This window comes from Mandrillus leucophaeus, unplaced genomic scaffold (genome assembly GCF_000951045.1).
Source record: "Mandrillus leucophaeus isolate KB7577 unplaced genomic scaffold, Mleu.le_1.0 Scaffold2, whole genome shotgun sequence".
Lineage (NCBI taxonomy): Eukaryota > Metazoa > Chordata > Mammalia > Primates > Cercopithecidae > Mandrillus > Mandrillus leucophaeus.
Window position 1 is genome coordinate 13,957,611 of NW_012102031.1, and position 13,610 is coordinate 13,971,220.

At 36.3% G+C, this 13,610-nt stretch overlaps 1 protein-coding gene across 3 annotated transcripts in view; it reads right to left on the reverse strand.

The window, feature by feature from the left end:
• Nucleotides 1-13,610, reverse strand: part of HORMAD2 (HORMA domain containing 2) — a 103,514-nt gene that overhangs the window by 74,137 nt on the left and 15,767 nt on the right. For all 3 annotated transcript variants that reach the window (XM_011979103.1, XM_011979105.1, XM_011979104.1), the window contains 4 exons: nucleotides 12,648-12,735; nucleotides 7,660-7,801; nucleotides 3,122-3,185; nucleotides 1,841-1,877 (listed from right to left, as the gene is read on the reverse strand). In XM_011979103.1, the coding sequence (XP_011834493.1) occupies nucleotides 1,841-1,877; nucleotides 3,122-3,185; nucleotides 7,660-7,801; nucleotides 12,648-12,698 (294 nt within the window). In that variant the 5' untranslated portion in view covers nucleotides 12,699-12,735. The remainder of the gene's footprint in view (nucleotides 1-1,840; nucleotides 1,878-3,121; nucleotides 3,186-7,659; nucleotides 7,802-12,647; nucleotides 12,736-13,610) is intronic.

A 13,610-nucleotide genomic window follows, 5' to 3' on the forward strand; every position in this document is an offset into this window, starting at 1 on the left:
CTGGCCAACATGGTGAAACACCGTCTCTACTAAAAATACAAAAATTAGCCAAGTATGGTGGTGCATGTCTGTAATCTCAGTTACTTAGGAGGCTGAGGCAGGAGCATTGCTTGAACCTGGGAGGTGGAGGTTGCAGTGAGCCAAGATCGTGCCACTGCACTCCAGCCTGGGCGACAGAGTGAGACTGTCACACACTCACAAAAATAAATAAATAAATATGTAAAGCCCAATATGACATAGATGCTGGCCAGTCAGAAAGGATGCCAATTTAGCTCTAGAGCTGGGCTCCTGGAAGCAAACCTTGGACTAGATATTAACCTTTTGGTTACTGGATTTTGGAGTGTTCTGGAGAGATCCCAAAAGAGACACTGGTAAAGTGACGTGGAGGATATTGATAGGGAGCCACATGAGGTCTCAGAAAAGCAGCAATTTACCATTCAATACAGAAATATTTCAATATTTTAAGAGCAGATACAGCTGAGTCAGCATATAACAGCTGATCATCAGCCCTGCATATGAATATCACTTATCTTCTGCCAAGGTCTATAAGCTCTTTCCCACTTCTGTTTTATCTTTGTATCCCTAGGTCCCTCTGGTCAGTGTTGAATAAATCATAAGTAACAAATGTGCAGTGGAAATAGAAATATATGAATGTGCTAAATAATCTAGTGTAAGGCTTCCTGACCTCAAGATTTCTTAATTAAAAACAAGATTTCTTAAAAAAAAAAATCAAGAACTGAGGAGTAAAAAGAAGACATAGATGGAGAAAATGGGGAAAAGCAGTGGTGGAAATTTCAAATATTTATAGGCCTTGGCTGCCACTGGAGAGCAGCAGCCATGGCTCTGCTCTACCTTACAGCCATGGGACTCAACAAGGGCCACAAAGTGGCCAAGAATGTGAGCAAGCCCAGGCCCAGCTGCCACCACAGGTGCCTGACAGGTGCCTGACCAAACACACCAAGTTCATGCGGGATATGATCCCAGAGGTGTGTGGCTTCACCCTGTATGGGCAGCATCCCATGAAGTAGCTCAAGGTCTCCAAGGACAAATGGGCCTTCAAGTTCATCAAGAAAAAGGTGGGAACACACATCCGCACCAAGAGGAAGTAGGAGGAGCTGAGCAATGTCCTGGCCGCCATGAGGAAAGCCGCTGCCAAGGACTGAGCCCCCTGCCTTGCCCTGCCCTCTGCTCATAATAAAAGCTCCACAGGAAAGAAAAAAACAGAAAGAAAAAATAAATTTCATTTATATACATCTTGTCTCTTCAACTAGGACTAGAGCCTCCATTCTGTACGCCCTTCATAGCTGTCTTGGGCAGCATGAAAGATCAGATGCACTTAAAATTTAAGCTATATATTTTTTTAAATCTGAGGTACAATACTAGTACAATACTACCTATTGTAAAGGAATAGATTATACTTATGAACTAAATATAGTTACCAAAATAACTAAGACAGAATAAAAAACAATTATTCAAGTCCATTTTTTTCCTTTCATATCTGCAAATTGAATCACCACTATTCTAAATACGTTCAATGCACTAAATGCCAGATTCTTGTCTCTCCTGTCCCACATCCTGTGGATCTCTTCCAGTGACTTCAGAGGAAACTCTGTGGTCAAAAAGATATGAGTATGTAAAAGAGAAAAATGAGTTTTCTTTCTAATTGATGCAAAGGAGACATCAACAGGACAATAAAGACATAAGATAACAAGAAATTAGTTTATGAATGCAAACGTAGACACTTATACTGTTAAATACAACGAAATAAAAGTCTAATTTCTTTTTATAAAGAATAAAAGACAAGCCTTTGATTCCGGTGTAAGTTTAAAAACATTCTTACGTATCTCTTTTCCAAAGCATCAAAACAACCTTGAATCCTGTCAAGAAATAAATGTTTGATGTCAATTGGACCACATGCGAAGCCAAAATAATTCCAACTACAGAATTCATTTGCACTTTTTGCTTTGATGTACATTAAGTTGATAACCATCTTACCTTTCCCATTTAATCACTTTTTTAAACTTCCAGCAACTTTTAATATGTTGATAGAACTTTATAAGTAGTAATGAGCAATTTTGTGGTAGTGAACCAAATTTTTTTGGATCCCATGTTTAGTACACTGACACACATATGATGAATTATCAGTTTTTTAAATTTCTGTGGGTACATAGGTATATATATTTAGTATTTTATCACAGTTTTTATTTTTATATAAGTCAATTTTCTTTCAAAAACAAAGCTAAATCAGTGTCTTAAAATTATTAATATTGATAATTAAAAATATTGAATAATTCTTACAAATTCCTAGAAAATTATTTTTTAAAAAGAAAGAGGGAAAGCAGGCCAGGACAATGGCTCACACCTGTAGTCCCAGCACTTTGGGAGGCCAAGGTGGGCGGATCATGACGTCAAGAGATCGAGACCATCCTGGCCAACATGGTGAAACCCCATCTCTACTAAAAATACAAAAATTAGCTGGGCATGATTGGCGTGCACCTGTAGTCCCAGCTACCCGAGAGGCTGAGGCAGGAGAATCGCTTGAACCTGGGAGGCAAAGGTTGCAGTGAGCCGAAATCGTGCCACTGCACTCCAGCCTGGGCGACAGAGGGAGACTTAGTCTCAAAAAAAAAAAAAAAGAAAGAAAAAGAAAAGAAAAGGAAAAAGAAAGAGGGAAAGTAGGAAAGAAGAAATGGTTTTTTAAAAAAATGGTCTTGGCCGGGCGCGGTGTCTCATGCCTGTAATCCCAGCACTTTGGGAGGCCGAGACGGGCGGATCACGAGGTCAGGAGAACGAGACCATCCTGGCTAACACGGTGACCGTCTCTACTAAAAATACAAAAAAAAAAAAAAAAAAAACACTAGCCAGTCGTAGTGGTGGGCGCATGTAGTCCCAGCTACTCAGGAGGCTGAGGCAGGAGAATGGCGTGAACCCGGGAGGCAGAGCTTGCAGTGAGCCGAGATCACACCACTGCATTCCAGGCTGGGCAACTGAGCAAGACTCCATCTCAAAAAAAAAAAGAAAAAGAAAAAGAAAAAAAAACTTACTAAATAAAGCATTATGGGTAATTTCAGCCATGATAAAAATAATGTTGTTCAACTTTTATAGAATTTCTATTACTTACCATCTGATAATATGCAGTGACCCAGGACATTTTTTATCTTCTCGGAGGATTTTTAAACTGAGGTCTACAAAAACAGAAACATAGTCTATTTTTATCTACTAAATGACTGCTGTACTGAAATTGTCCATGCTAAATAGGGTATTTCCTTTAACTATTTTATTTATATAATTTATTTAGTTTTATAGCTTATAAAAACATTTTGGATCTCTAAACATCTACTTTAAAAACAAATCCTATGTTAAGAAGTAGCTTAGTCTCAATTTTGATTACAGTTAGGAGTTTCCCCCTTCTACAATGTAGCACAACTGAGTTGGCTCCAAAATCCATTTGTGTCCCTTCTTTGCCTCTGTAGAATTCTAAGTAATTATGAGGTAGTGTTGAGACTATGTCCATTGACCAACTTAAAATATACACCTCAATCTCAGTCATTTCCCTGTTATTTCTCTCCCTCTCAATGAAAAGAAAGGAATGAAAAATTTCACATGGATTATTCTCAAATACTTACTTTATCTGAAATCTAACTACCTTTTTACACTTAGGAAGAATAGGAATATCATATTAAGAGTCTGGGTTTAGGCCGGGCACGGTGGCTCACATCTGTAATCCCAGCACTTTGAGGGGCTGAGGCAGAGAATTACTTGAGCCCAGGATGTCGAAACCAGCCAGGGCAACCTAGTGAACCCTCACCTCTAAAAAAAAAATTAAAAAATTATCTGGGCATAGTGGCACATGCCTATAGTCCCAACTACTCAGGAAGCTGAGGCAGGAGGATCACTTGAGCCTGGAAGGTCGAAGCTGTAATCCTATAATGATCATGTCGCCACACTCCAGCCCGGACAATGAAATGAGACTCCGTCTCTAAATAAATAAATAAATAAATACAATTTTGGCTTAAAGTAGTCCAAGATCAGTCACTGATTTATGTGTGATTTTGCATAAGTAACTTCACCTTTTCATATTGTTTTCCTGTCCTAAAATTGATGTTACCTGTATCTCTATTGAGGGATATGAAAATTATCCTGTGTTGATATAACATTCAGAAATTACAAGAGAGTGACACAGGAGTACTAAGCATTTTTATGATGTATATTACTTTAAGAACAAACACTGAAAGGGAGACATATCACTTCCACAATAACTGTCACAAAAAATAAAGCTATAGGGAATGGTATCATTGCCATTGCCTAGGGTAGTGACTGGCACACAGTATGTGCTTATTACCAAAAATATGTCTTTCTCAATTCTATGTTCTAGACACGAGGGGAAACTGCAAATATATGTTAGATATAAACACATTCACTCTTACAAGTTTGTATCTCATAGACCAAAAGATGTCATAATACAAATGAGGTTGTTGTGATTGCAAATACCATGTTTATGTGCTTATAGCACACATGCATTTTATTGATGCTCTTACATTGCTTAATATTTTTTTCTTTTTTGAGACAGAGTCTCACTGTATCACCGAGGCTGGAATTCAGTGGTGCAATCACAGCTCACTGTAGCCTTAAGCCCCCACGCTCAGATGATCCTCCCACCTCAGCCTCCAGAGTAGCTGGAACTACAGGCACCCACCACCACGGCCAGCTAATTTTTTGTATTTTTTATAGAGACAGGGTTTCACCGTGTTGTTCAGGCTGCTCTTGGACTCCTAGGCTCAAGCAATCTGCCCACCTTGCCTTTCAAAGTGTTATGATTACACTTTGGATTACAAGCATGAGCCACCGTGCCCAACCAAGAGAATTAGACTAAAATGAGGCCAAGGTATATCATTAAATACAGACGTAAGAAATTTTAAATTAGATTTTGAAAAATAACATCTTACAAGGCAACTTGTAGCTCTCTATATTTATTTTCAAAATGATAGTTCCTATTTTAGTGACAAGTCAACAAGATTCACAATACAGCTTTTTAAAAATTTTTTTAAATACTTTAAGTTCTGGAATATATGCGCAGAACGTGAAGTTTTGTTCATGAGCCATGGTGGTTTGCTGCACCCCTCAACCTGTCAACTAGGTTTTAAGCCCTGCATGCATTAGGTATTTGTTCTAATGCTATTCTTTCCTTTGCCCCCTATCCCCCGACAGGCTCCAGTGTGTGATGTTCCCCTCCCTGTTTCCATGGGTTCTCATTATTCAACTCCCACTTATGAGTGAGAATATGCGGTGTTTGGTTTTCTGTTCCTGTGTTAGTTTGCTGAGAATGATGGTTTCCAGCTTCCTCCATGTTCCTGCAAAGGACATGAACTAATTCTTTTTTTATGGCTACGTAGTTTTCCATGATGTATATGTGCCACATTTTCTTTATCCAGTCTATCATTGATGGGCATTTGGGTTGGTTCCAAGTCTTTGCTATTGTAAATAGTGCTGTAATAAACATATGTGTGCATATGTTTACCCATTTATAATCCTTTGGGTATATACCCAGTAATGGGATTGCTTGGTCAAATGGTATTTCTGGTTCTATATCCTTGACGAATTGCCACACTGTCTTCCACAATGGTTGAACTAATTTACACTCCCACTAACAGTGTAAAAGCATTCTTATTTCTCCATATCCTCTCCAGCATCTATTGTTTCCTGACTTTTTAGTGATCTCCATTCTAACTGGCATGAGATGGTATCTCATTGTGGTTTTGATTTGCATTTCTCTAACGACCAGTGGTGATGAGCTTTTTTTCATATGTTTGTTGGCTGCATAAATGTCTTCTTTTGAGAAGTGTCTGTTCATATCCTTTGCCCACTTTTTGATGGGGTTGTTTTTTTCTTGTAAATTTGTTTTAAGTTCTTTGTAGATTCTGGATATTATACCTTTGTCAGATGGATAGATTGCAAAAATTTTCTCCCATTCTGTATGTTGCCTGTTCACTCTAATGACAATTTCTTTTCCTGTACAGAAGCTCTTCAGTTTAATTAGATCCCATTTGTCTATTCTGGCTTTTATTGCAATTGCTTTTGGTGCTTTAGTCATGAAGTCTTTGCCCATGCCTATGTCCTGAATGGTACTGCCTAGGTTTTCTTCTAGGTTTTTATGGTTTTAGGTCTTATATTTAAGTCTTTAATCCATCTTGAATTAACCTTTGTATAAGGTGTAAGGAAGGGGTCCAGTTTCAGTTTTCTGCATATGGCTAGCCAGTTTTCCCAGCACCATTTATTAAATAGGGAATCCTTTCCTCATTGCTTGTTTTTGTCAGGTTTGTCAAAGATCAGATGGTTGTGGATGTGTTGTGTTATTTCTGAGGTCTCTGTTCTCTTCCATTGGTCTATATATCTATTTTGGTACCAGTACCATGCTGTTTTGGTTGCTGTAGCCTTATAATATAGTTTGAAGTCAGGTAGCATGATGCCTCCAGCTTTGTTCTTTTTGCTTAGGATTATCTTGGCCATATGGGCTCCTTTTTGGTTCCATATGAAATTTAAAGTAGTTTTTTTCTAATTCTGTGAAGAAAGTCAATGGTAACTTGATGGGAATAACATTGAATCTATAATTACTTTGGGTAGTACGGCCATTTTCACGATACACAATCCAGCTTTTTAAACAAATAAGATTTTGAAAAATTGTTGAGTACTAGGTACTTGGGTTTTTTGCTTTTTGGTTTTTTGTTTGTTTGTTTGTTTGTTTGTTGTCTTTTGGTTTTTTTTTTGAGATGAAGTTTTGCTCTTGTCACCCAGGCTGGAGTGAAATGGCACGATCTTGGCTCACTGAAATGTCTGTCTCCTGGGTTCAAGTGATTCACCTGCCTCAGCCTCCCAAGTAGCTGGGATTACAGGTGCCCACCACAATGCCCAGCTAATTTTTGTATTTTTAGTAGAGACAGTGTTTCACCATGTTGGCCAGGCTGGTCTCGAACTCCTGACCTCAGGTGACCCACCCGCCTCAACCTCCCAAAATGTTGGGATTACAGGCATGAGCCACCATGCCTGGCCGGTACTTGTTTTTATAATAAGAGAAGAAAAGGGGCCAGAAACAGCTTGTAATATAAGGAAATGAGATGATAAGTTTAAGAGCACTGAAACAAAAGGAATGAAAGTAGAAGACCTGGCAATTGAGAAAAAAGCCAGAACTGATTAGAATAATAATTATCTTAATATCCATGTGAATCAACAAGTGAGTTTGGCTTTTTTTTTCCCCCAGCATTTTTGTATATGTTAACAGAGAGAAAAGGTTTTCACCTGGTTCCTTTGAACTTCCTCAGTGCCAAAGTGTACCTTAAAGAATAAATTCAATTGAGGCACAAAATAGTGCAAATCTACAGCATTCAAATAGATTTTGATCTAGCTATTGCTTTTATACTGGACTTATGCAAACAGATTTCTTTTTTCTTCCATCTGTCACCTGGCATCTAGCCAGGAACTAGTAATTCCTATAAGTAAAATCACTACACACAGTAAAATTAAAATGGAAAAATGGATTAGCAAATTGGTCTTGAAGAACAGGCCCTTAAGTTGGAATTAGCATACTTTGTGAGAATTTGTCTATTTCTGCTAAATAGAGAAAGGGGCTACAACAGCCAAAGAGACTAGTTAGTTTAACTTTACCATCCAAATGGCGTTCTCCATAAGAGCTCTCTGGAAACAGGCCCCTTAGGTATGTTATACATGAGATGGAAGTAGCAAAAAGTTTCTTCACCATTTTCAGGGACTCATGCTCATTAGTGATTTGGGATGGGAAAACTGTTTCCTGGAAAAACAATGGAGGTGAGAAAAGATTAGTATTCTTTAATATATTCAGTTCAGCACATCATTACCACAGATATAATGAAAAGATTTCTCAGAACTTCAAATTTGATACATTTGAAGGTAATCAAAAAGAAACAGTGCTTTGAATATTACATTAAATTAGATCTTCATAGGCAAGGCAGAGCAGAAAGGCAGAAACAATTACCCAAGTAATTCAAGACTAAAACAATTTATTTCACAATGATCCATGAAACTGGAGTTTTACTATGATTATATAATCTCCTTCTCTCTCATACACTCCTCGGACCCTACTGCAATCTGGATTTTACTCCTTTCCTTTCTACACTATTCTCTTCAAAGTCACCAAGTACAATCCTATAGTTGACCTCTTCTCATCCCTCATAATATGTAACTTCTTTATATTATCTGACACTGTTACCCACATACTCTCTTTTCCTCTCCAAGGTGCTATAACACTATTTTGGTTTTTCACCTATTCCTACGTATCTGTCTCAGTCTCTTTTATTTTTTTCCAGTTGTTCTGCTCTTTAAATGTTGGTTATCCCCCAGGATTCTGTCTTCAGGCTTTTTCTCTTTTATAGCTGTCTTCATGAATAATCTCATCTAGTTTCATAGCTTCGGCTATAGCCTATACAGAAAGGATTTAGGGTTCCTATTTCTGTTATGAGTTCCAGTTCTATATTTTTATTTCCTGAACATCTGTACCTAAACTACTTTGTAGATCACTTAAACTCAGTTTATTTCTGCCACCCCTGGCTAAAACCTGATCCCAAGTCTCATTCTCAGACTAGTGAATCAGCACTACTCCAGTCATCCAGGTTAGAAGCAGCTTCATCTTTGTCTTCTCTTTCATTCATACCCTACTAAATTCTATTAATTCTCTCTAAAAGAGTTCTCAAATCTATTTTCTCCTTTCCCTTCTCACTGCCACTGGCTTGACTAAGGACATACTTAATTATCTCCTTGATTACTACAGTAGCCCCTGATTTCGTTGCTAACAATTCTTTTATTCAACCTGTCTTCCATATTGCTATCAGAATTAATTTTCAAGGATACAAATCTTATCAGTGTTCGTCCAGGATAGAGTTCAAGTACCTTAGAGTGGGATTTGAGAACTGTCAAAATCTTATTCTTGTTTAGCTCTCCTGCCTCATCTCGTACCCCTTCCTCCCTACCCACACTCCCTTATTCTCTCCCATGCACCCTACTGTCTAGCCATGTGGAATTGCGGCTATTCATCTACTATTCTATTGCCATGTATTTCCATACTTTTGTGCTTTGCTTAAGCCAGAGCTCTGAGGAATACAAAGCTTCTGTAAGATGTCATAGTGTTCTATAAAAAGTATCAATACTAGGAATAGCTTCCTGCTAAATTTTATGTATGTGTATATATATAACATAGTAAACAAACCTAAATCATTGTTCTTAAATGATTAGATAGTCTTCCTTAAGAAATAGTGTGCCGTAAAAGAAGTGTGATAAGAGAGCAACTGGTATATGAATTTGTGACTTTTGCTTCAGTATGTAAGGAGCGTCTACCAAGAGTCATCTTGCATATAGAATATTTGCTGATGGATAGGTTGTGCCAGTATCTCAAATTATCATTTCAACATATGTTTGACATACTATGTTTACTGTATATACAATGTTTATTGTGTTTATGTATTAAAATAAAAATAAAAATTTGATCTGTTTTTCATTATTCTGTGAGGCTGCTTTTTGCTGTTTTCTTTAAGCCAAGCACAAAATATGTCTCATGAATTCCAGTCGGTATTGTGTCAATACATTATAATTTTAAAGTATTTTCTAAATATTAACAAATTAGACTATATTAAACTTTAGAACTTCTGCTCATTAATATACTATTAAGAGCATAGGTCTTACAAAGGACTCATATCCAGAATGTATAAAGAACTCCTAAAATTCTTTAAGAAAGACAGTCAAATAGAAAAGTGTCTATTTGTATGAAAATAGACACTTAATAAAAGAGCATATCCAAATGACCAATAAACAAATGAAAAAGTGTTTAAATTTTATCAGGGAAGTGAGCATTAAAATCACAAGGAGGCCAGGGGTGGTAGCTCACACCTGTAATCCCAGGACTTTAGGAGGCTGAGGTGGGCAGATCACTTGAGGTCAGGAGTTCAAGACCAGCCTGGCCAACATAGTGAAACCCCTGTCTCTACTAAAAATACAAAAATTAGCCAGGTGTGGTGGAGGGTGCCTATTATCCTAGCTACTCGGGAGGCTGAGGCAGTAGAAACACTTGAACTCAGGAGGTGGAGATCACAGTGAGCCAAGGTTGTACCACTCCAGCCTGGGCAACAGAGTAAGACTGTCAAACAAACAAACAAACAAATCACAATGAGAGAATACTACACACCCACCAAAATGACTAAAAGTTTTTAAAAGGATGTAGAATAATAAAAATTCCTAAACACTGGTTGTGGGAGTGTAAATGGGTACAACCTCTTTGGAAAGTTGCTTGGCAGTATATAATAAAGCTAAATAACCACATATCCTATGACCCATATTTGACTCATAGGTATACATCCAACACATATGCTTATATGTTCACTATAGGACATGTATTAGAGTATTCAGAAAAGCATTATTTGTAATAGACCCATGCAGGAAACCACCCAAATGCTCATCAACAGTAAAATGAATAAAACTGTGGTATATGCCCCCGATGGAATACTACATAGCAATGAGAATGAATGATCTATAACTATACCGAGTAATACAGATAACTCTCACTCATAATGCTGAGCAAAAGAAACCAGATACAAATGAGTATTAGTGTATGATTTCATTTATATAAAGTACAAAAGCAGGTGAAACTAATTTATGCTGTTAGATGTCAAGATGGTGGTTTCCCTTGGTGGGGAGAGGTAATAATAACTAGAAGACAGCAGGAGAGGGAGTGCTGGTAGTGTTCTGTTTTCTGATCTGGCTTCTGGCTTACAACAATGTGTTAAGTTTGTAAAAATTCATTTAGTTTTACACTTACACATTATATGAATATATTCAGTAAAAATGTTAGGTGTTTGCTGGTCATATAAGTTTGGAAAATGTTGTCTTATGCAGTTCTTTCGGCCAGGCATGCTCTTTTTCCCATTTCCAAAGTATGAAAAATCTTAATCCAAATATGTATTTAATCTTATTACATTATAGGTACTGTTTTAGGTTCTGAGATGTAGTAGTGAGCAAAACATATAACAATCCTCTCCCTCATGTGGCTTACATTCTGTATCACTCTTAATTCATACTATAAGGATAATACTTATTACCAGTTAATATAATATTTGAAGGCAGAGTGCAGATAAATTCTGACTTTTCCCAACATAGCCAGGGGGCATGGCTAACTCCACATGTCCCTAGGCTTTAGACTCTAATGGCTCCAAAGCAGGTAAGCTGAATAATTTTTAAAAGTCAAAGAAGCAGTTTGTGACATTAAAGCATTTAGCAAACCTAATATCTGACCTAGACCAAATGTCTAAATTTTGAAGATATTTTTATTTTACCAATAATCTTTATTTTCCAAAGATTATTAAAGTCATGTAAACTAAAAGGAACTAAAGTTTTAATTCTTCTGACAAAATATTTGATTTAAGTGCTTATTTTTCTTTAAGCCAATTAATTAGCACTCTTTTATGTAAACACCATACACACAACACATATAAATACACAGACAGAAGATGATCCAGTAATTGTAAGATTTTTCATTTGCCAGTTTTTAAGTTTCTTAATTGGATTACTGGCTTCAGGGTGGAGCCCTTGGAAGAACAGGCTCAGGAAAGCATGTAGTTTCTACGGCCTAATAAACAGGCACAGCTGGAAAGTATAAACAGATTCCCAAAATTAAGGGTCTCGTTTTTATACTGGATCCTGGATCCCCAGAAAAAGAGAGAAATGGCATAGGAAAAGACAGTACAACGCTTTTACCATGCATTTCACTGGAAGGCAGCCCAAAGTCAATCAGCCAATTTTGTAATCAGCCCATCTTATTTCTTATTCTGAGTCAAGACATATGCTAGGTTTTCCTCAGGGAATTCTCTCTCCTCTATGCACATTATCTTCATCATTCAAGGTCTGTCCACCTTCAGCCTTACCTCTTTCATGAGGAATATACAGACCATTCCAGTCCATATGAAATTTCTAAATTCCTACAATTTGCATTGTCTTACTCTTTTTCACATATATATAAATCATATACTGCTTTGTATATTGTCTTAACTCCTAACCAGATTATAAACTTTTGGAAGATGAAGATCATATTTTTGCATTTTATCAGTGAATAACATAGTATTATGAATATTATATTACATAATATTGAGTCTCAATGAATAAACAAATGATGCATTAATGAATGTCATGGGACAAACCAAACTACATGCCTGGCCCTGGGATGCTCCCCTAGACTTCTAGCATCCAAGTTTCTCTCAGTGCTCTCCCTTTCTGTTCTTATAATTACACCATGGTGTGCAACACAAGTTTCCTAACGTTTTAGGAAGTGAATATCTCACCAAGAACCATTCTCTTTAAACATCTTTTTGTTTCTGATTTCTTTTACTCTAGAAGATCTAAATATATTGTATAAACATGAAACAAGCACCCAGTAAGTAACTTTGTAGAAATTAATTTTAATTTTCTGGTCCTTGGTCTATTAGGCAGTTAAAATGTACACATACTCTCCCAGAATATTATGTGCTAATTAACTGATAAAATTGCTGCTTACAAACACACATACAAAAGATTAAAATTATAATTCTGAACTAACTCACTAAATGGTCATTGATTTTCTTTTAATTCTTAACAAATACCTTAGATGCTTTGTGTATTGTGATGGAGTGAGAAAGCTGAGCAGTGGCCATTGTAGAAATGTATCAGGATTATTCCAACAAGTCCAACCTATTAAAAAAATAATTAATTCATTAGAGACCTTGCCAAATACAATGATTCCTCTCTTACTCTACCCAAAAATGAAATTGAAAAAGTCTAAAAGCAAACAAAAAATTAAAATCAAGGACAGTTAAGTATAAACTGTTTTCCCAGATTGTTCAGTTTAGAGAGAAATTTACCAAGCTACATTTTGAAGAAGCAAAGGAAGAATGAATGCTAAGATAATTCTATCAGGCCCTATCTAAACTATAAAATGAATTTGAGTTGAAAAAAGTACTTATTGTTAATTTTCCAAAGGAGAACTATATAATTAAAATTTGATCACACTCTTTGGGAAATAAGTTTAATAAACATTTTTATCTATAATTTTGGCATAAGGTCTCTGGATGAATTTTTCCATCTACTCAATGAAAATTATAAGATTATTTATTTGTTCACAAATATATTTGGAGGAGAAAATACATTGTAAATCACCTAGAGACTCAATATGTATTATTAATCCTTGTCATTCCCTCAGAGTGTAACAATGCTCTCTATATAGCAAAGGCTCAAAAACATTTCCTGAATTAACTTCGGTTGTAATTTATTTGCAACTTCAACTCAAAAGTTAATGTTTATACTTCATACCCATTAAAACAGTTATTCATCCAACTAGCTGAAAAAGAAATCAAGAGAGAAATCTCATTTACAATACCTACCAAAAAATTAGGAATACATTTAAGAAAGTGAAAGATTGCTACAATGAAACTACAAAATGCTGATGAAAGAAATCGAACAGAACACAAAAAGATGGAAAGAAAGAAAGAAAGAAAGAAAGAAAGAAAGAAAGAAAGAAAGAAAGAAAGAAAGAAAGAAAGAAAGAAAGAAAGAGAAAGAAAGAAAGA